At 43.4% G+C, this 24,399-nt stretch overlaps 1 protein-coding gene across 11 annotated transcripts in view; it reads right to left on the bottom strand.

Moving 5' to 3' along the window:
* The window catches only part of TENM4 (teneurin transmembrane protein 4), a 1,569,569-nt gene that overhangs the window by 117,060 nt on the left and 1,428,110 nt on the right, over nt 1-24,399 (bottom strand). For all 11 annotated transcript variants that reach the window (XM_073661697.1, XM_073661699.1, XM_073661700.1 and 8 more), the window contains 2 exons: nt 19,377-19,591; nt 19,073-19,283 (listed from right to left, as the gene is read on the bottom strand). In XM_073661697.1, coding sequence (XP_073517798.1) covers nt 19,073-19,283; nt 19,377-19,591 — 426 coding nt within the window. The remainder of the gene's footprint in view (nt 1-19,072; nt 19,284-19,376; nt 19,592-24,399) is intronic.

Here is a 24,399-nt window from a genome sequence, read left to right on the forward strand (position 1 = left end):
CCCCAGTGAGCGAGTAGTAGGCCTCCTGGTCCGTTTCTTCCTCTCTCTAAAGCTCCGGACCAGTCTGGAATGCCGTTTCACTCTCTCACCTGTCAGCTTGGTAGTAGAACTTTTCTCTGGCAACCAATATCCCTGGACGCTGGGGCCTTCGTGGTTCCTAGTCCTGTAAATGATTATAGCTTCAGTTGACCAGGGGTCTGTAATCCTCCTGGTATGCCGGTTATCCCTACTGGGTGTAGAGGACCCTGTAGGTGCGGACCCGGTGTCCGGCTTGTGTTCTGGGGTGAGCTTTAGATGCTCCTCTGTCCCCTTAACTCCTCTCTCCTCTCCTTGCCTCCGGCCACGCTCTAGGCCCTCAGGCTTCAGCATGTGCTTTGGGCCCTGGCTTGCCCTCAGCACAGCAGCTCAACAGGTGCTGCCTCTTCACTGATCTCAAGTGCCAGCACACTCTGCCTACCTAACTCCACCCTCCAGTATATATATCCCTAACAGGGCTCCCTCTGGTGGTATGAGGTGGAAGGGTGGAGGTGTCTGTGTGTAGTGAGGGCCTCTTGTGAAGAAGTCCATCCATGCACTCTTTTGGGTCCTGTGGTACCTGTGTGTAGCAGGGTGCCACACCAGCAAAGGCTGAGATTTCAGAAATCTCATGCATACACTTGCTTTATTTTTTTTTTTTTTACTGAAATGGATAACTACTGCTTTTTTTCTAAATCTGTAGCATGTCAATTCTTTCAGCGTTTTTGCAGTGTTTTTCCAACATAGAAAGCAATGAGTAAGTGCAAAAATGCTGGAAAAAAATGCAACTCTGAGTTTTTGCAGCATAAAACTAAAACTAACTTTGCTAAAAATGTACTGTAGACAAATGACATGCATCTGCAGCAAAAAATGCAGCAATAAGGCAGCAAATAAAGGGAGCAAAAAAAAAAATGCAGCAAACAAGCAGCAAAAAATACAGCAAACAAGCAGCAAAAAATACAGCAATAAGGTAGCAACAAAGGGAGCAAAAAAGGCAGCAAAAAAAAAAGAGCAAAAGAAATGCAAAAATGAAGCAAAAATGAAAAAAATGCAGCAATATGGCAGCAACAAAGCAGCAAAAAAAATGCTGCAATAAAAAAAAAAAAAAAGCAGCAAAACCAACTTTTTCATAGCAGCTTCTTTACTGCCAGGTTTTGCCTGTAGAAAAAAAAGCAGCAAAAACGCAATGTGTGAACACAACCTAATAATGAACAGGAGCCTTGGAGTCTGGCATGGGAGTTGTTTGAACCTGACCCTATGTCTTCCTGAGCAAATAGTGTCACTAAAATAGCCATCGATCAGAATGGGGGATGGAAAACCCAAAAGGTGGTGGAGACCCAGGATAATCAATGGCAACTTTAAAAAAAAAAAAAAAAAAAAAAAAAAAATTTATCCATGCAAGCCCATTACTGGTCACTGAAAGGTAATAGCACCCATAGTCGTCAGAAGAATAATTATTTGATAGCTGTTCGTCATAATGATTGACAGCTCTGTAGTCCTGTGGGCGTGGCCTTAACACAGAGTTTATTTGCAAAATTGGTAAAGGGAAGCAAGGTTTGCGGTGACAGATGAACGCCGGCAAGACTAAGAAGGGATTGTGTGGCCAGACTAATTACTGACAGCACAGCTTTACCCAAATCCACGGGCAGAGTCATGTATCCAAATCAGCTTTGTCGGATCCTCTTTGGAGGTTGAGCTAAAATCGCTTTGCGTCTCAATGATTCCTGTGATCATTTTTGAATAAACACTTCAATATGCACAATACTAGGGTCTAAAAAATGGTTAATTCCTTCCGAAAACGATGGCACAGGTATCCACAGATTGTGTAATGCCTGGTATCTCAGGCCAATTCACTTCAAAGGAACTGACCTGCAATACCAGACACAAACTATGTACAGGGGTGGCGCTGTTTGTAGATAAAGTCAGCACTGTTTTCCAAGGTCTGTACCGCCCTCTTGTGATTTACTGTTCAGGAGAAAACTGTATCTGGTATTAGGGCGAGACGTGACTTTGGTCAGTTCCCAGGTCAACGTCTCAACTACGGTCTACGAACGGCGCAAGCTCAAAAAGTCACTACTGCGGACAGTCCTGGAGGGCAAGATGGCTGTTCTCCCCTTCCATATAAAACCCAGCAGTTCTACTTAATTTCAGGGGGATTATTTATGCACTTGTTTAGAGGAGCAGCAGTACATTTCTCTGCTCTGTAGCTTATTCTGAATGTTCAGAGAGACCGAACTGCCGAGTATGAAAGAGCCATATGTACAACGTGCAACAAAGCCTCCGGCGCTGAGTTATTACTACCTGAAAATGATGAAGCAAAGAAAACTCTTCAGTCCATAAAGCACCACACAAAAGTCCCAGCCACAAACTGTAAGGAGAATGCAGCACCTCAGAAAGAATAAAAAACATCTAGACTGTAAGATCATAGTCACAATCATTATGAGTCATGCAAGTTATACAAGGAGAACACTGCCCCTATGTACAAAAATATAACTACCATAATACTGCTATGTACAAAAATATAACTACCATGATACTGCTCCTATGTACAAAAATATAACTACCGTAAAACTGCTCCTATGTACAAAAATATAACTACTATAATACTGCCCCTATGTACAAAAATATAACTACCATAATACTGCTCCTATGTACAAAAATATAACTACTATAATACTGCCCCCTATGTACAAGAATATAACTACTATAATACTGCCCCTATGTACAAGTATATAACTACTAATGATACTGCTCCTATGTACAAGAATATATCTACTAAAATACTGCTCCTGTGTACAAGAATATATCTACTATAATACTGCTCTTCTGTACAAGAATATAACTACTATAATACTGCCCCCTATGTACAAGAATACAACTACTATAATACTGCTCCTATGTACAAGAATATAACTACTATAATACTGCCCCTATGTACAAGAATATAACTACTATAATACTGCCCTCTATGTACAAGAATATAACTACTATAATACTGCTTCTATGTACAAGAATATAACTACTATAATACTGCTCCTATGTACAAGAATATAACTACTATAATACTGCCCCCTACGTACAAGAATGTAACTACTATAATACTGCCCCCTGTGTACAAGAATATAACTACTATAATACTGCTCTTATGTACAAGAATATAACTACTATAATACTGCCCCCTATATACAAGAATAAAACTACTATAATACTGCTCTTCTGTACAAGAATATAACTACTATAATACTGTCCCCTATATACCAGAATATATCTACTATAATACTGCTCTTCTGTACAAGAATATAACTACTATATTACTGACCCCAATGTACTAGAATATAACTACTATAATACTGCCCCCTATGCACAAGAATATAACTACTATAATACTGCCCCTATGTACAAGAACATAACTACTATAATACTGCCCCTATGTACAAGAATATAACTACTATAATACTGCCACATATATACAAGAATATAACTACTATAATACTGCCACATATATACAAGAATATAACTACTATAATACTGCCCCTATGTACAAGAATATAACTACTATAATACTGCCCTCTATGTACAAGAATATAACTACTATAATACTGCCTGCTATAAAGCACAGTTTTGCAGGTTTCTGCTAGCCCCTATAATATGTGAAGGAAGGGAGATGCACATATTTGCATATATTCTTTATTCATTTTGAAATATTGGAAATGTAGATTTTACTTTAAAAAATGTATCTCGATTCAGAGATGATGATGGAAAAAAAATTGCTTATTCTTCTTGCTTTCTAATCTCTACGTCCGGTGAGGCGATGGCTGTGAGTGAATTTGCCGGTAAGTAGAGTTATGCCGCCTCAGCACACAGAATTAGGTGCTGGTTTAATTTGCTGGGTGCGCGGTGGTATCAGCTGCTGGTAAATAATGGCCGCTATCCATACAATGCTTTAACTTCATTCCACAGCTATTAACTTATCCAATTTATTGCAGAAATTTCCTGAGCTCCCGGATCCACTGATTTCTGTTTACAGCGCAAATCACTTTTATCTCTTCATCCTTCTACGCGGATAACCGAGTGCAGCGCACACTTCTCCATGGGGTGACTGCCTATTAGTAATACAGATATACGGACCTATACAGTAACTGAGGACATGTAGGTTATTATAGGGGTCACAGCGTGGTCCGCACCAGGGCGGCTGTACAGGACCCCAATGACTGTCAGAGCTCATGTCTACACATCACTTCCAGCTGTACATGGCCCCACAACGGCGCTAGGTAAAGTCAGTCACTTCATATTATTGGACCCCCCTAACATGGCAGCCACAGTCAGAGCCCCCCATAACATTTCCAGCCACAGTCAGAGCCCCCCTAACATTTCCAGGCACAGTCAAAGACCCCCTAACATTTCCAGGCACAGTCAGAGACCCCCTAACATTTCCAGGCACAGTCAGAGACCCCCTAACATTTCCAGGCACAGTCAGAGACCCCCTAACATTTCCAGGCACAGTCAGAGACCCCCTAACATTTCCAGGCACAGAGACCCCCTAACATTTCCAGGCACAGAGAGAGCCCCCATAACATTGCAGTTTCTGTCAATCCCATCACGTCAACTTCATGTTGCAAAGAATCATATTTGGTGCTTTAGAACCCAACATTTTGTTTGGCGCAGAAAGGATAAAATCAGCATGTCTATGCAATATGGTGGCTTATCATTTTATTCCCTCTGTTACTCAGGGAAAGCAGATCTGCGAAACACGCCATTCTCACAGAACTGAACCCGGGATTTGCGGCAGACATCAATGGTCTCCATGGCGACACTTTACAACAGGCTTTGGCCTAGCTGTACACAATGGAGCAGAGATAATATCTACAGAGCTCGTGGCCCTCAACAAAATAGAGAAAATGGACTCTGCAGTTCAAAGAGAACCTCAATATTAAGAGAAAGATTTCCCGAGGTCCCATAGATTATCACCACATTGCTGGACGGCCTCATATTTTTAAAATCATTTTTGGCATTTTTCCACTATTCGGTACAGTCTGACGTCCATGTTGCCCCATAAACCCTGATCATCCAGATCTTTCAATTTCACAAATACGCCAGACTAACACCTTCAGTGGTAGAAAAGAGGAATTAGAAAGGGAATGGTCTTAAAGGGGTGGTCTTACCAAAACAACCCCCGTCCATATGTCCAATAAAAGAATACGGACAACATAGATGGGTGTTTCCTGCCCCTTTATGAGCGGCTCGTATAATTCATGAACCATACTTCCCAACTGACCTAGTTTTTGAGGGATTATTGCCAAGAAATGTCATAAAAGGGGTAAGACTGGTACAAACATGTCCTAAAAAGGCAATTTTTTTGATAATTTGTAGATCTTTCTGGACTTAAAAACATAAATGGAGACATAAATGCCAGTAGGTACACAGGATGGCCATTCTTCTTCTCTCAGGTTGATCTCTTCAGATGAGAGGTTTGTCTCTATTTAAGACTTTGTTCACATGTTCCATTTTTGCTGCCTTTTTTCCCCGTAGGCAAAATCTGCTCTCTTGGAAGAAAAGAAGCAGCGTCAAACACGCAGGATTTGCTGCATTATTTGTTGCGTTTTTCAGGATCCCAAAGTTCAGCTTTGCTTCCACCACAGAAGCATGAACACAGGTCACCACTGCAAGACATATGTTCATGAAAAAATACACATTACTAATGTAACCGCGAGGGGAGGTGAATGGGTCAGGAATACTTTACCTAAGACACTGGCAGTGCATTGGGTTTTAGGACACTGTTTACTTTCACAATTTGGTCTGCCATTGAATTGCTTAGGCAATCTCACACCTTGGTTGGCCAATGTTTACATGTACACATCACTAATTTAATTCAACTGTACTAATCCTAACTGCCATCTCAGGTGACCAAGACAACTTAAACTTGGGAAAATCACAAAAATAAATGGGTTTCACATACTGCTTTACTTGCTTTTTTTCTCCTCTGAAACTGGCCAATCAAAACACGGCCACACAGAGAAGTTCTGTACACACCCAGTTAGTTAAAGAGAAAACTTGTACCTTTATTCTCGGGTGGAAGGCATAACTTTGGAAAGGAGGGTCAAAGAAGAAAAAGAAAAAATGGCCCAGAATCAGTGGAGTAGCACGAATTAGAGAATAATAATTAAAAAAAAAAAAGCAGTGAAAGGTCTGTGGCGCCCTGCTGCGCATTGGTGCCACAGATCCTAGAGGGGTGCATGGACGGATTCCTCCACAAGAGGACCTCATAGCATACACACACCTTCACCTTCCACCTCAGACCAGCAGAGGGAGCCTGGATAGGGATATAAAAAGGGAAGGTGGAGCTAGGCAGTTCAGTCTAGTCTGTGAGGAGGTCAGTCTGCTGCAGCCAGAGAAGTTGCCAGTCCAGCCTAGACTCAGGGAGCTCAGGTTAGTGAGCCTAAGGCTTGCCGACACCATAAGAACGGTGAAGAGTAGCGAGGCCTACTGCCAGTGTGAAGCCTAGTGAGGGCCCCGAGCGAGGCCGAAGGCAAGTGGAGTAAGCGAGCTACATAGGGGGCAGAGGAGCTTAACCAGCTCACCCCACAAGCATTTACCGGACACCGGGTCCGTGTCTGCAAGGATCTCTAGGACCAGCAGAAACAACCGGAACCCCTGGCGAACTACATGTCCCAGAAACACCAAAAGCTGACTGATATACCAGGGTCAGGAGTCACTGAGGCCCAAGAGACCAGGGAGTGTGATCTCCAACAGAAGGCCCTACCACCAGGTCAGCTGGTGCAAGACAGAGACCAAGTTAGGCCTAGCTCCAGGCAGGTCATAAACTTATCAGGAAAAGGCAAGAAACAGGAGGCCCCACACCCGCTCACTGGGGAGAGTCCTGAAATGCACCCTTCACCCTACAGTGCCCTGGATCGTGCCTGAAAACACCACCAGTAAAGGTAATGAAGTGAACTGTTGTGAGTGTGCCTACTCTCCCTATGACCCGGCTGGGTCCCCTCTGTCCTGCATTCCTTCTCCTACGCTGCCCTGAGGCCCCGCTCCACCTGTGGGGAGCCGCACCAACTAAGCTGCCTGACCACCGGCCTCAGAGGACTGTAGCAGCGCTGGTGATCCTCACCAGACACCACGGGTGGCGTCACGAACTTTCCCCTTTCCTATACACCTTTCCCCCATTATTCCTTGCTTTTAAGAGTGACCCCAGGGTACGGGCCCGGGAGCCGGCTACCGCGGCATCCCCCAAAACCAAACAGCAAGGCCCGGGCGCCGAGTCCCCATCCCTTGGGCGCGTCATCTCTTCCTCACTAGGCTTCACACTAGCAGTAGGCCTCGCTACTCTTCACCGCTCTTATGGCGTCGGCACGCCTTAGACTCACTAACCTGAGCTCCCTGAGTCTAGGCTGGACTGGCAACTTCTCTGGCTGCAGCAGACTGAACTCCTCACAGACTAGACTGAACTGCCTAGCTCCACCTTCCCTTTTTATATCCCTATCCGGGCTCCCTCTGCTGGTCTGAGGTGGAAGGTGGAGGTGTGTGTATGCTATGAGGGCCTCTTGTGGAGGAATCAGTCCATGCACCCCTCTAGGAACTGTAGCACCAATGCGCAGCAGGGCGCCACAGGTCCTCTTTAAAATTCTGGTTACCTGTAACCAAAGCTTTGTAGTAGCTTAGAAAACACACAGTTAAAGCTTAGCTACTTGTGCCCATATCTCACAACAGGAAGGGGGAGCAAAACTTCTGCCTATTTTAACGGCAACCGCCAGAATTTTTTTTACGCAGCTCTGGAGGTGACTAGAGATAAAAAAAAAACAAAAAAAAAAAACCTTGGAAAAAAACAACAAAAAGTACCTTTAAAAGTCCCAGAACCTCAGTGACTGTGACCCCTGGGGCACAACATGACTGACATAAACAACTTTAAATAAAAATTGTTGGGGGGGGGGGGGGGGGGAGGGGGAGTTTTTTATATTGTGTTTTCTGGTTGATTGTTCAGATTCTGTTGATCTGAGGTCTCTTCTTTTTAGTGAATTAATAATGTGCCAGGAAATAGAAGTGTCCGGCCGTGTATGAAATGTGACGTAAATAATTGAATTTTCAAGTAATTTTTGTTTCCTTTGTAGACGCACAATGGCTGTAAAATCCGATTTGGACTTTTTTTTTTTTTTTTTTTTTTTTTATTTCTGGCAGCACAACACAGCAGGTCAAAGGTTGGAGCCCTCGATCACTCGCTTGGATGACTCATTTTGCTCCAATCTCTGACCTAAAACTCTAAATGAATAATGTGCCATACATCAAGGGACAGTTATCACCCCCGAAGAAAGGAAAAGGCAAAAAGATGGAAAATATAATATTATTATTATTATTATTATTGAGCATTGCCTTAAAGGGAATTGTCTGTAATATAAACCCCCCTAAACCTCAAATATGAACATACAGGTTCATATTTGAAAAGTAAATCTATCGAGACCTTTATATCTTCCATCTGTTGTTGCATTCCTGAGAAATTGGTGTTTTAAATCATATTCAAATGTACGTTAAGTGCTCTGGGCATGACAGAGCACTTCCCAGAGCTTATTTCCCGGCCCAGCAACAGCCTCCTTAGCTTCACTGATAGCTCTCTGTCTATGTGATGTCAGGGAAGGAAATCAGACAGTGAGTTATCAATAAAGGTAAAGTGCTGGTCGGGGAAACAATGTGGGGAGGCAGAGGTGTGTTAGGAGCTCTGACACGCCCACTGCACTTAACTTCTCATTTGCATATGAATTAAATGCCAATTTCCCTGGAATGCAGCAAAGATATAAACGGTGTACATGCATTTACATTTCAAAGGTCTGCATGAGGTTTGGGGGTGACCTTACTGACAGATTCCCTTTAAGGGGAAAATCCACCTCAAAATCAGCTCCTGATGGGACAGAAAATAGTTCCGTGTGTATTTAGGTGGTCTGGAGTAATTTCGGGGGTCTGTATTTGCTAAGTGGGTCTTATCTGAGGTCTGTATTTGATTTGGGGTCCAATATTGGGTTTGTAGTAATTTAGGGTGTTGGGTCACAGGTCTGAATTTGTTTAGAAATATAGGGTCTATATCATTTAGGAGGTCTTGTCTGGGGTCCGGTCAGTGGTCTTTATTTGTTTAGGGATCTAGACTAGGGTTTGTAGTCACTTAGAGGGGTCTGAATTTGTTTAAGGGGGTCTGATCTTGGATCTGTAGTAATTTAGGGTGTTTGGACAGGGGTCTGCGTTTGAGGATAGATCTACACTGGGGTCTGTATCATTTACTGGGTCTGGTCAGGGGTCTGTAGTAATTTAGGCTGTCTGGTCAGGGATCTGTATTTGTTTCGGGTGATAAAGGCAGTATTCTGGGCGCTTTTTTGTGCCCTATATTGATATTCACTTTTCTGATTATCACTGGATTGGGCGGACATCAATCAGGCCAGATAAGGGCTTGCCGTTTTCGAAACTGGTAGCTGAGATTTGGCTGATGGAAGCCTGTCAGTATTCACTGTAGATTTGGCATTATATTCCTGAACCAGGGAGATCAGGATGAGCAGAACTACAATTCCCATGGAATAGAGGAAGGCCACAGAATACGGTTTACATAAATACATGCGACATCTCGGGACACCACAGCAATGAATGACAGCGACATTACGGCCCAATAAACCGTAAGGGAGGGGGAATTTGGCCACTGATCTGTGATATCTACAAGCCACAAACACCGCAGTAAAAGTCACCCAGAAGGATTATTTTATTATTTTTTTCCTTGTCACTCATAGAATCAGGCCTTAGAATAAGGTCACCGGCAGGTAACATGAAAATGAGGGATGTTCTGTAGAACGGGCCAGAACGGGTCTGTGTGCCCGGCACGGACAATAAATCCCCTCCCCCGTCTATAATATATTATCTTTTCGTCTTCTGAGTAACTATAACCCCCATTTTCCAGCCTCGGAGGAAGGCTGTATGGATTATGGCGGCGGAGCGCAGACATGGAGAACTGACACTTTTAGTTATATCACATGGCTATATGGTGACATAACCACAAAGTAACATATAATGTACAGGCTGTGTAATACAGACGGCACCCAGCCCGGGAATAAGGGCAGTGCTGGGGGAAAGTCCACCTATATGTGATACAGTTTGCTGAGCCACAGTATCTAAGCCCATCATCTGTGAATCTGAATGCTGAGCTGTGTATCTAATCTTATGTGAGATACTTTTTGCTAACCACTGTATCTAAGCCTATCATGTGTACTGTCTGCTGATCCAGTTTATCTAAGAAAGTCATGTATGATGTTGGGTATCTAAAACCTATCACGCATGATACTGTCTGCTGAGCCGTGTATCTCAGCCGATCACATGATACTGACAGATGAGCTATTTATCTAAGCCTATTATGTTTACTGACTTCTGAGCTGTGTATCTAAGCAAATTATGTATGACTGTCTTCTGAGTTGTGTCCCTTTAACCCTATTTGATACGGTCTGCTTAATTGTGTATCTGATCATATGTGTGACACTCTGCTTCTGAGCTACTGTATGTAATCGATTTGTGATACTGTATTCTAAGCAGCATACCTAAGTCTATCCTGTGCCATACCGTCTGGCGTCTGATGCTGTCTGATGAGCTGTGTATCTAATCCTCTCCTGTGTGATACTGTCTGCTGAGCCGTGCATCTAATCCTACCCTGTGTGATACTGTCTGCTGAGCCGTGTATCTAATCCTACCCTGTGTGATACTGTCTGCTGAGCCGTGCATCTAATCCTACCCTGTGTGATACTGTCTGCTGAGCCGTGTATCTAATCCTATCCTGTGTGATACTGTCTGCCGAGCCGTGTATCTAATCCTATCCTGTGTGATACTGTCTGCTGAGCCGTGTATCTAATCCTATCCTGTGTGATACTGTCTGCCGAGCCGTGCATCTAATCCTATCCTGTGTGATACTGTCTGCTGAGCCGTGTATCTAATCCTCTCGTGTGATACTGTCTGCTGAGCTGTGCATCTAATCCTCTCCTGTGTGATACTGTCTGCTGAGCCGTGCATCTAATCCTACCCTGTGTGATACTGTCTGCTGAGCCATGTATCTAATCCTATCCTGTGTGATACTGTCTGCCGAGCCGTGTATCTAATCCTATCCTGTGTGATACTGTCTGCTGAGCCGTGTATCTAATCCTCCCCTGTGTGATACTGTCTGCTGAGCCGTGTATCTAATCCTCTCCTGTGTGATACTGTCTGCTGAGCCGTGTATCTAATCCTCTCCTGTGTGATACTGTCTGCTGAGCCGTGTATCTAATCCTATCCTGTGTGATACTGTCTGCTGAGCCGTGTATCTAATCCTCCCCTGTGTGATACTGTCTGCTGAGCCGTGTATCTAATCCTCTCCTGTGTGATACTGTCTGCTGAGCCGTGTATCTAATCCTCTCCTGTGTGATACTGTCTGCTGAGCCGTGCATCTAATCCTACCCTGTGTGATACTGTCTGCTGAGCCATGTATCTAATCCTATCCTGTGTGATACTGTCTGCTGAGCCATGTATCTAATCCTCTCCTGTGTGATACTGTCTGCTGAGCCGTGTATCTAATCCTCTCCTGTGTGATACTGTCTGATGAGCTGTGCATCTAATCTTATGTGTGATACTGTCTGCTGAGTCATGTATCTAATCCTATTCTGTGTCTGTGTGATACTGTCTGCTGAGCCGTGTATCTAATCCTCTCCTGTGCGATACTGACTGCTGAGCTGTGTATCTAATCCTCTCCTGTGTGATACTGTCTGCTGAGCTGTGTATCTAATCCTATCCTGTGTGATACTGTCTGCTGAGCTGTGTATCTAATCCTATCCTGTGTGATACTGTCTGCTGAGCCGTGCATCTAATCCTCTCCTGTGTGATACTGACTGCTGAGCCGTGCATCTAATCCTATCATGTGTGATACTGTCTGCTGAGCCGTGTATCTAATCCTATCCTGTGTAATACTGTCTGCTGAGCTGTGTATCTAATCCTCTCCTGTGTGATACTGTCTGCTGAGCCGTATATCTAATCCTATCCTGTGTGATACTGTCTGCAGAGCTGTGTATCTAATCCTATCCCATGTGATACGGTCGGCTGAGCTGTGTATCTAATCCTATTGTGTATGATACGGTCTGCTGAGCTATGCATCTAATCTTATCGTGTGTGATACTGTCTGCTGAGCCGTGTATCTAATCCTATTGTGTGTGATACGGTCTGCTGAGCTATGTACCTAATCCTTTCATGTCTGCTGAGCGATGCATCTAATCCTATCGTGTGTGATACGGTCTGCGGAGCTGTGTATCTAATCCTATCGTGTGTGATACTGTCTGCTGAGCGGTGTATCTAATCCTATCCTGTGTGATACGGTCTGCTGAACCGTGTATCTAATCCTATCCTGTGTGATACTGTCTGCTGAGCCGTGTATCTAATCCTATCCTTTGTGATACTGTCTGCTGAGCCGTGCATCTAATCCTATCATGTGTGATACTGTCTGCTGAGCCGTGTATCTAATCCTCTCCTGTGTGATACTGACTGCTGAGCTGTGTATCTAATCCTCTCCAGTGTGATACTGTCTGCTGAGCTGTGTATCTAATCCTATCCTGTGTGATACTGTCTGCTGAGCCGTGTATCTAATCCTATCCTGTGTGATACTGTCTGCTGAGCCGTGTATCTAATCCTATCCTGTGTGATACTGACTGCTGAGCTGTGTATCTAATCCTCTCCTGTGTGATACTGACTGCTGAGCCGTGTATCTAATCCTATCGTGTGTGATACGGTCTGCGGAGCTGTGTATCTAATCCTATCCTGTGTGATACTGTCTGCTGAGCCGTGTATCTAATCCTATCGTGTGTGATACAGTCTGCGGAGCTGTGTATCTAATCCTCTCCTGTGTGATACTGACTGCTGAGCTGTATCTAATCCTATCGTGTGTGATACGGTCTGCGGAGCTGTGTATCTAATCCTATTGTGTGTGTGATACGGTCTCAGAAGCCGCACAGCCCTGCTGTCACCATACACACCGGTGCGCCAGCGGCCACCAGGTATACACCGTGCAGTCAGGGCTGGTCCTTGGTCGGGGCGGCAGGTCCTGAGTCCTCCGTCCATTAGTACCCGTCGCCCCTCCGCGTCCTCTACATAAATGCTGCAGAGACGACGAAGAGGAATCCAGCAGCTGTAAAAATGAGCCTGACAAAAAGAGACATCTCTCACGACGTGACCGTCCTGGCGGTGACAGAGCCGCTGCACAGCGTAGAGGGTTTGTCACATCGTTCCTGGGCTGAGGTAATGCTCGCCGACCTTGTCACACTTTCCATTAGTCGACAGCAGAATTTCTGCTCCCTGAAGGAATATTCCTCGTAGCAGAGGCGGCGTATACAGGGTATATACAGCGCCCGCTACATCCGAAGTCACAGACACAGAAGCAGCCTCAGTCTGGATTAATAAAATCCTTCTAGTGTACTGCAGAGGCAAGGATCTACATTGTGGTGGCCCAACAGGCAACTACCTGCCACCTGGGACCAGCTGATCCCACCAGATAAGCATATTCCTCCTGGTGGCCCCCTATAATAGCACACTCGCCATGATAGATGACCTGGGCAAGTGCCACCTTCCATGTGGTTATACACCTGGCATCTGGTTGCCCCTCATGGCAAGATCGTCCCTCCTGGTTGAAACTGTACAGCTTCAGAGACAGGACTGCACAAACCTGATGGTGACGGCTAAACATCTTCTGGTAGTCACCAATGGCAAGCTCATTCCCAGTGGTGAGACAATTGGGCAAGGACCTACAAGTGGGTGTCCTCTGTGGGAAAGTGGCCAGTCTGTTTGTTGATTGTAAGCAGTCAACTTTCCATTGATGGCCCAATTTCCAACAATCTACCACTTGAGGCCCTTTTTGGTTCCAGTAGACAAACACCTTCCTCCTGGTGACCACCACTGGCAAAGCACCACCCTCAAAGTTAGAATACACATGCTGTCTGGTAGCCCAATTTCAATCTTTCCAATCCTGGTGGAAGAGCACGTACAATTTGGTGCTCTCTGTTGGAAAGTGCCCCTCTTATTTGGAGCTTGTGTGCAGGCAACTAACGCCTGGTGGCCCAATGGGCAATAACCAGCCCCTGGTGGATTCAATGGATTAGAAATTCAATGGGGAATGTCCAAGAAAAGCATAATTCGCATGGTAGCCCTCACCTCCAAGTACCACCTTCCTGGGCCTACTTGGAGATGCTTCTGCCTTCTGGATAGCTTATTCCTCTTGGTGGCCCTAAAGGCTAAACTCCCTGTGGTCATTACTTCTGCCACAGAGAGGAGACTGCACGAATCGTATCGTGACATGTCTTCTACGAGTCCCCAATGGCAAGCTCACCCCGTTTTGTGGAACAGTGGACAAGTACCTGCAATTTGGTGGCCTCTGTGGGAAAGTGCCCAATCTATTTGAGGATTATAAGCTGTCAACTTTTCCCACTGGCGGCTCAATGAACAACAAGCAGCCACCAGTAGTCCCTGGCGCTTCCCAAGAAACAACACCTTCCTCCTGGTAGGTCCCTAGGAAAGCCCACTTTTCTTGGTGGCCACCTTGGGCAAAGTGACACCCCCTACATTGAAATACATCTACCGTCTGGTAGCCCCAATGGTGAGCTCATCCTACTTGGTGGGCCAATGGGAAAGTACCTGTAATTTGGTGGCTTCCGTTGGAAAGTGACCATCCTATTTGGAGATTTTGAGCAGGCAGCTTACCCTTGGTGGCCCAGAGGGCAATAACCTGTGGCTCTTGGTGGTTACAAGCGATAAGTAAAGTAATCATCCATGTGCTAGGAAAACATACATAGTATGGTGGCCCTCACCTGCAAATATCTTTGTACTGGTGGCCCATTTAGGATACACGTGTCTTCCGGCTTATTCATTCCACTTGTTAGACCCCAAGGGACCCACAGGGGCAAAACCAGACCATGTGGTCAAAAATCAAAAGGCTCAAAAACAAAACTGAGCAATGGAAGCCAAACATATTTTAATTATGATGCTCCCAGCTCCTTCGCCAACCCTAGACACTATCTCAGGTAACGGGGTACCATATAGTGTTCCCATAGAACCGGCCCGGCTTTTAATGAAATGTGAATTGTGATTGCAGAAACTGTCTGAAAGCAAAAGCTGCTGACTTTGGCTAAGGCTGCTTGGTACAGAGCTGCCTTTAGGCCAGGAGAGCATCTGGTCAACAATGTCCTCGCTGCCTCGGCTGCATAACGCGGACCCTCATGTGAGCCGCTCCGCTCACTGGACAGATTGCAGACACTAAACTCTCTACGGATAAAAATAAAATGTTCAGCAGACGTGAGATTATCGACTGGAGCATGATTTAAGGGCACCGTCTCCTGTGCATAGTGGTGGCCATGTTGCCAGTTGCCACTATGACGTGATCACAAATATGGCTTGTACTCCTATAGTCTCGCTGTGTGTGGACGGAACTTGCATGGGCACAGATATGGCTGGCATCATTATAGGGTGGAAAGGAACTGGCATCGGATACTCCTAGGTGATGTTTTAGATATTTACACAAGAGGTGGTTAATACCTATATATTGGCTCTAAATTGGCTGGTTACATTATATGGGCACTGATGTTACTGGCACTGTTATACGCTCAGTACTTTGACTGGTACCATTATATAAGCACTGAGGTCACTGATGCTATAGCAAAGACACTGAGGTCACTGGCAATATGAACACACTGATGTCTCTGGAAATATTATATTATGGGCACTGATATTATTCTGGTACTATTATATGGGCACTGATGTCGCTGGTACTGTTATATAGGCACTGATGTCACTGGTACTGTTCTATATGCAATGATGTCACTGGTACCATTATATATGTAATGATGTCACTGGTACTATTATATGGTTACTGATGTCACTGGTACTATTATATGGTTACTGATGTCACTGGTACTATTATATGGTTACTGATGTCACTGGTACTATTATATATGCAATGATGTCACTGGTACTATTATATATGCAATGATGTCACTGGTACCATTATATATGCAATGATGTCACTGATACTATTATATATGTAATGATGTCACTGGTACTATTATATGGTTACTGATGTCACTGGTACTATTATATATGTAATGATGTCACTGGTACTATTATATATGCAATGATATCACTGGTACTGTTATATGGGCACTGATGTCACTGGTACTATTATATGAGCACTGATGTCACTGGTACTACTATATATGTAATGATGTCACTGGTACTATTATATAGGCAATGATGTCACTGGTACTACTATATATGCAATGATGTCACTGGTACTATTATATGGTTACTGATGTCACTGGTACTATTATATATGTAATGATATCACTGGTACTGTTATATATGCAATGATGCAACTGGTACTATTATATGGTTACTGATGTCACTGGTACTATTATATATGCAATGATGTCACTGGTACCATTATATGGGCACGGATGTCACTGGTACTGTAATATATGCAATGATGCAACTGGTACTGTTATACATGCAATGACGCAACTGGTACTGTTATGTGTATACTGATATGTGGTACACCTCTAAATGCATGAATACTGTTGTTAGTATTACAAGAAGACTGTTATCACTAGCATCCTCATACTAATAGTATCAGCCACAGCTGAGATTGACACTATTATAAAGCGACGGACTATGTGGTTGTCACTACAGCATGGGCACTGCTATGTGGCTGGTGATAATTCAAGGGCACTGTTATGGCTGGAGGTAGTGATGAACGAATCTTTTGAAATTCGATTTTGCCAGTGAATCAAAAGTAAATCAAAGCCTCCAATGGCCTTGAAAAGAAGTGCAAGACCCCCTAACTCAACTATCAATCAAATCAATATTATTCTCTTTTCCGCGCACACTAATGTTCTTCTCTGCGGTCACACACTATCTGCACAGTTTCTTCAGTGCTTTATGGCTTTCTCTCCCTATGGCGGAGCTGTGAGCTTTGCGGTCCTCTCACTTTTACAGATTCAACACAAAATAACTGCCGCATTCCCTGTCTCTGCTTTTATACTGGCTACTACATTCCCTTTTGATTGAATGCGCCAAGTTCAGCAAATTTCTAAAAATTCGACACATTCATTTTGCATCTAATCGTCCCTCTCATCTCTAGTAGTAGGATTTCTTTCATGTCATTACGAGTACAACACTGTACAAATTCTACTTTCCATTAAAATTCCTGGTCAACGGCATTAATGAAGAGCGCACTCCCACCATGACAATATATTAGACACATATTAAATTACATTAGAGGAGAATAAAGAAGGGTCGGTGATTGCTCACACGTCCTCTGTGCTCATTCCCATGCTCTCATGGAACCTCTACCATCCCTATATCATCGCCGCTCACTCTTGTGAAACTAAATACACAAAGAAAACCATTGACCTCCCGACAGAGACAAGAGAACATCCATCCTTCTCTTCATCATGTCCTCATAGCCTCCATCAGAGTTTGAGATTCTCTCCACCACAATATAATAAGGTCACACCACCAGAGACGTTCCCGAGCACAAATTAAGGAAATATTTCCAGAAATTTGAAAACATTTAGAAAATCGTGGCTACAGCCTTCCAAAAACAGAGACACAACCGTCCATGGGTTAGATCTGCTACGGCAGGTCAACTTCAATAAAGTGGATTGGAACCGAGACCGGTGTGGTGCTGTTACTTCTAGAAAACAGTCCAGTTTTACTAATCTTGGACAACTCCTTCAGGAAAAATAATCCGATATGACCATAAGTAGTCAAAAATCTCCCCACGGGACTCCTGAGGCTCAAGAATGGCTGAAGAAGATTTTCCATAACGATGCTTCATCCAAACATCTCAGAACCATACAGCACCAGCGATTACGGAACTTAATCAATCATTACTAGGGTCAGTGGTATCAACCAGAAATTTTTTTGCTATCAAAAAATTTACTTTTTTCTTTATTTTAAAAAATGTTGTTGATAATACCAAAAAAGGTGGTCAAACAAAATCAGTCAATGCTTAACGGTTACCCCTCCTGAGTGCCAAACCACAAGATCACGGGAATCTGTAGTGTATACATGTTCATTTCTATAGGGACAGGGGGGAAAAATGACATCTTAGGACAGGGGTCCCCAACCTATAGCTCGAGAGCCACATGTGGCTCGAGCGCTCGTGATGTGTGGCTCGCGACGGTCTGCCAGCTTGGTACATTAGCACCAGCTATTAAGAGTAGATGTCTAGATGGTGACTTGTGTGTAGCCCTGCACAGAAGAGCAGATCTGAATGGGGGTAAGATGGGAAACCCTGGAGCTTGGCATACTGTCTTGCTGTGATTTCAGTGGAAAAGTTTTGGCTGTCATTATACCAGTAATAGGGGGCTCTGGGTGTCACTTCTGTGAGTGGGGCAGGAACTGGATGTGGCTCGCGACCGTCTCTCAGATCTGGATGTGGCTCTCAAGTTCAGAAAGGTTGGGGACCTCTGTCCTAGGGGAATAAGGGAATGAGCATGTTGAATACAGTGTGTCTAATCCCTCTCTTGATTCGTTTTCCCAAGGGAGAAATCGAGTGAGTAGTTGGACCCTGCAGAAATGGGTCTGAACTAGTCAAGTCCTGTCTAATGGGTATGGGCACCCTAAAACGTAAACCTAAGACTACACAAAAATCTGGTGTGGGATTCCCAGTAGCATATTTATATGACTTTTTAGCCTTTTCCCATAAACCTCCAAACTTCTTTAAGTCAAAATAACTAAGTCTTAAGGAACAATTGAACCAAGGACTGCGCCATTTATAAACCTGTCATACAACCGTAAAATCCTAGCAAAAGATTAACAACTTGTCCAACACTGTTACTGGGGCCAAACATTTTTAACTCAATTTGCCATTTTCTATTGATGCCTATAAAACTAAAACCCAAGATGGCTTCTGAACTGGTGTAACAAACTTAAAATCTGAAATATTTTATCCAATCCTGCCTTTAAATCTTAAAAAGAAAATATACAAAAAAAAAAAAAAAAAAAGTTTTAGGAATACTGTATTACTTACCAATAGTAGTTGTGAGGAAAGAAACCACTTCGGACTCTTTGCCGTCATTGTAAAATGCCAGGTGCCAGATGCCAGAGTCCAAATACTGGATGAATCCTGTCTCATGACTCGTTAGTGGGACCACCCCTCTGTGTAGCCTTTGAGGACCTTCTAAGCTTCTCACCTCCTGTGATAGCAGACGTCTTCCATCCAAAAGTTCCACAAAGTCAAACTGAAGGCACAAAAAAACAAACAAAATGATAATCCGTTTTAGCAAGTCCTGCCCCCAAACCCGTCCCCATGAGATATATTTTGGTTTTATCACCTGAGTATGTGATGGAGGGAGTCCTCTTCTACCGTAAATCCCAACAAGAGCCGCCTTTCCCAAGGACACATTGAACTTGAGGTGAACAGGGTGGTCAATGAAAACTTGAGATCTCCAGAATATGCCAGGAGGGATCTTCTGTGTTGCTCTCCGGCCCACATCCAGTTCTCCAGAGTCAATAAAACTGTCATCAGTAAAGAGGTTGGTGGGCTTTCCTGCAAGAAAAATAAAAAAAACAACATAAACTACTGGAACAACAAGTCCATTCTGAGCTGTCCTCCCACCTCTCCTCCTGCTCCCTCTTTGACCGCCTACAATCTGGTTTCCGACCGCACCATTCTACTGAAACTGCACTGACTAAAGTCACCAACGACCTACTAACCACCAAATCCAAGCGACACTACTCTGTCCTCCTGCTCCTGGACCTGTCATCTGCCTTTGACACAGTGGACCATTCCCTCTTACTACAAACTCGCTCATCTCTCGGCATCACAGACTTGGCCCTATCCTGGATTTCCTCATACCTAACAGACAGGACATTCAGTGTCTCCCACTAACACACCACCTCCTCATCTCACCCCCTATCTGTCGGTGTCCCCCAAGGTTCAGTTCTAGGACCCCTGCTCTTCTCCATCTCCACCTTAGGCCTGGGACAGCTCATAGAGTCTCATGGCTTTCATTATCACCTCTATGCTGATGACACACAGATCTACCTCTCTGGACCCGATATCACCTCCTTACTAACCAGAATCCCACAATATCTGTCCGCTATTTCATCCTTCTTCTCTGCTAGATTTCTAAAACTTAACATGGACACAACAGAATTCATCATCTTTCCGCTGTCTCATTCAACCCCCCCAACTGACCTATCCATCATAGTCAATGGCTGCCCATTCTCCCCAGTCCCTCAAGCTCACTGCCTTGGGGTAACCCTGGACTCTGAACTCTTCTTCAAACCACATATCCAAGCACTTTCCACTTCCTGCCGACTTCAACTCAAAAATATCTCCCGAATCCGCACATTCCTCAACCATGAATCTGCAAAAACACTAGTGCACGCGCTCATCATCTCCAGCCTTGACTACTGCAACCTCCTGCTCTGTGGCCTCCCCTCTAACACTCTCGCACCCCTCCAATCTATCCTAAACTCTGCTGCCCGACTGATCCACCTGTCCCCCCGCTATTCCCTGGCCTCTCCTCTCTGTCAATCTCTTCACTGGCTCCCCATTGCTCAGAGACTCCAGTTCAAAACCCTGACCATGGCATACAAAGTCATTCACAACCTGTCTCCTCCATATGTCTGTGACCTAGTCTCCCGCTACATACCCGCATGCAACCTCCGATCCTCACAAGATCTCCTTCTCTACTCCCCTCTTATCTCCCTCCCACAATCACATACAAGATTTCTCCAGCGTTTCCCCCCTACTCTGGAACTCTCTACCCCAACACATCAGACTCATCGACCGTGGAAACCTTCAAAAGGAGCCTGAAGACCCACCTTTTCCGACAAGCCTACAACCTGCAGTAACCACCGCTCCACCATACCGCTGCACAACCAGCTGTACCCTCACCTACTGTATCCTCACCCATCCCCTGTAAACTGTTAGCCCTCGCGGGCAGGGTCCTCGCTCCTCCTGTACCAGACGCTGTCACATTGTTTTCAAGATTATTGCAATTGTTTTTGCTATGTATACCCCTTTTTCACATGTAAAGCGCCATGGAATAAATGGCGCTATAATAACAATAAATAATAATAATAATAATAATTCCACAAGAAATGAGCACAATAAATATGAAATGTCAGCTGAACGTTAACAGATTTGCCAACTGATGTTGACGTGAGAGAGACATGAGATGGTTGGATGAAAGTACCAGTAGATGTGACAGATTGAAGGAAAGAAAAAACCTTGACCCAAGGGCTACAACTGCAATTGTGACAAGGGTCAAGGTAAAACCCATGAGGTCAAAGAAAATCTACAAATCCAGGATCAACAGCTAAAAGTTCCTCTACGGTGCTACCATGCTAAGGCGATGTTGTGGATGGTATGTTGCTCAAGTTGTAACTTCTGTTCAGCCTCATTTCGGGACAGGGCAACCAATGTGTCTGGTAAAGAGGATAAGAGCCAATAAAAAACATGTGTTGGGCATTCTCAGGGCATTTATTACAACAAACGGTAGGAAAGGACGTCCATCAAGATGATCATTGATCTTAGTACTGACTATGAAGTCAGCAATAAGATCAATGATCTTCTTGATGGACGTTCTTTACTCCCGTTGGTTGTAATAACCCCAACCTCTCAGCAAGGCTACACAGACTTCAAAAGGGCAGTATTTACATATGGCATCATGGTCTCCATATTCATTTATCACATTTCCTACAGTGTTAGTAGAAGGCTCCTCTGGGTCTCTTATATATGGTCAAATTTCCGCAATTTATCCAGGTTAAAAAATAATTTATCATATTGGTCAACGCATGGAAAGTTTTTGCGGTTCTTTTAAAAAAAAAGAGTGCTAAACTTTGACAAGTGAGATGCCATTGAAGCTTCCAAGGTCTTGTACAGATTTCAATCCTTGGACAAACTGCATATTACAGAATGGAGGCTGTATTTATAGAATGGCTCTCAGTTTTGGCACATAGAGCCGAGGACTGTCCTCTATGAAGCTCAGATGCCCAATAGAGCAAATGGACAGCGGTAATCAAGGTAAGACAATACTTGTAAAATTTGAGTAAATTTCAACCACTAAATTGTTGCCTCCTTTCATCGTTTCAGCCATCAGTTTTTAAATTATTTGCCTAATAGCAATTTAATGACTTGTTTTTTTTTCAAGGTACCAGTTCTATATTTTGCACACATCATTTTGGGGTTCATATAAGTTAAGAGTTTTCTAAGAACATAATAAAAATGGTTCCAGTGACAAAATTGAAACAATAGCCTGTCCTAGTCAAGTCAGGATAGGTTGCAGTCTGAAGACACATTGATTCCCGAGACCTGTGCCACAACTGACAGAAGAACAGTATCCGAAGCTCACATACCTTTGTGAGCCAAGGAGAAGAATTGTGACATCGAAAGAAAATAATAAAGCTTCTCCTCGATTGACACAAAGGAATTTTGCTCCATGTTCAGCTAGCCGAGAAGATGAATTATTTCTTCTGATATCATAACCATTCTCTTCAGCTCATAGGAGGTATGTGTGCGTATATATACAGCTCCTCTGTTATTGAGACACAGGTTTCAGGAGCTGTGTTTCTTCAGACTGATGAAGCCCATCCTGAAATGTGCTTAGGACGGGCAGCATTTGAATTACTTGATGGGATTATTTTATAACATTCTTTAAGAACCCCTTTAATGACATTAAAGCTAGCTGGAATTTCTTTCTTTTTATTAATTTTTGTATTTAATCGCGGACTTTAATTGTTGGTAGATTCATTTTTGTGATAGACATTGATCATGGTCCAAAATCCACGTCGGAATTTTTCCTAACCCTGAGCATGAGTGTTGAAGGACAGTCTTTCGAAGTGGATGAGGTCTCGTTTAGATGTCAGTTTTACTCGTACAAGTTCAAATCGGTGGTTATAGTGGTTAAAACTCGTACCTATTATAGTCTATGGGGCTGTATATCTGCAGCTTGAGTGGTCAACACAAAATCACGAAGACTTGTTCGATTTTGAGTAGAGTCCATGAAAAAAAAAAAAAAAGTCGGACAGCATTCGGATGGCATTCGTGCTTGGTCCATTTTTCATGGAATGTTTGATATAAGAAGGTTGTGAGAAAAACTGATAAACCGTTGACTAAAGTCTGGGAAAAACTGACAAGGACCAAACACTCAGTTTGTTTTCTCGTAAGCAAAAACCAGTCCGACGTCTGGATGAGCCCTTAATGAGATACTTCTATCCGCGCCTCTAAGAGTATTTATGATTTTTACACAAACATAAATCTCACCGGCATCGACGCATTTCATTCCACGGTTCTAGAAAGATCTTTTTTGTAAATAAAGGTACTCCGGGTGATTTCTGATTGAAAGGAGCCAAAAGCTGAGATTTCTATTTAGATAATGGCACAATAGCGGACCTTAATGTGGCATTGTAATCAACAGTTCTATAATAACCCTCATTTTAATCTTATTTTTCAATCTAATTTAATTTGGCTCCCACGTGTTCGTTGAAAGAAAGAAAAAAAAAAAAAAAAACAACATTCCTGCTCTGTTGTTCTTTAGAGCAGTTTTCTTCTCGGTGTTTTTTAATCTCACTGAATTGGCTTTTTTCTTCTCCAGTCTACGGGGAAAGGGGGGCGACAATACAGAAGGGAACTAAACATAAGATCTAAATATCTAAATAAATGTCTGCTCTAAAATCAAACGGGAACTGATCATTGTTATAGCTAATGAGTCAGCGGGGGGCACGGGACGTGAATGTTAGGTTTATCTGCAAGATGAGAGGCGCATTGGTAAAACGTACCAAGACTGTAGCACTTCATTCATAATTATCCTACGTGAAAGGAATATGAGAGGGAAACGCAGGTTTCTACAAATAACATTCTTCACATTAAAATAGCTATATTCTTCTACATACTGGCAGTGTTATAGTAGTTATATTCTTGTACATAGGGGCAGTATTATAGTAGTTATATTCTTGTACATAGGAGTAGTATTATAGTAGTTATATTCTTGTACATAGGGGGCAGTATTATAGTAGTTATATTCTTGTACATAGGGGCAGTATTATAGTAGTTATATTCTTCTACATACTGGCAGTATTATAGTAGTTATATTCTTGTACATAGGGGCAGTATTATAGTAGTTATATTGTTGTACATAGGGGCAGTATTATAGTAGTTATATTCTTCTACATACTGGCAGTATTATAGTAGTTATATTCTTGTACATAGGAGCAGTATTATAGTAGTTATATTCTTGTACATAGGGGGCAGTATTATAGTAGTTATATTCTTGTACATAGGAGCAGTATTATAGTAGTTATATTCTTGTACACAGGGGCAGTATTATAGTAGTTATATTCTTGTAC

The sequence above is a fragment of the Phyllobates terribilis genome, unplaced genomic scaffold (genome assembly GCF_046119375.1).
Source record: "Phyllobates terribilis strain yellow unplaced genomic scaffold, ASM4611937v1 Scaffold_2__4_contigs__length_985480577, whole genome shotgun sequence".
NCBI lineage: Eukaryota > Metazoa > Chordata > Amphibia > Anura > Dendrobatidae > Phyllobates > Phyllobates terribilis.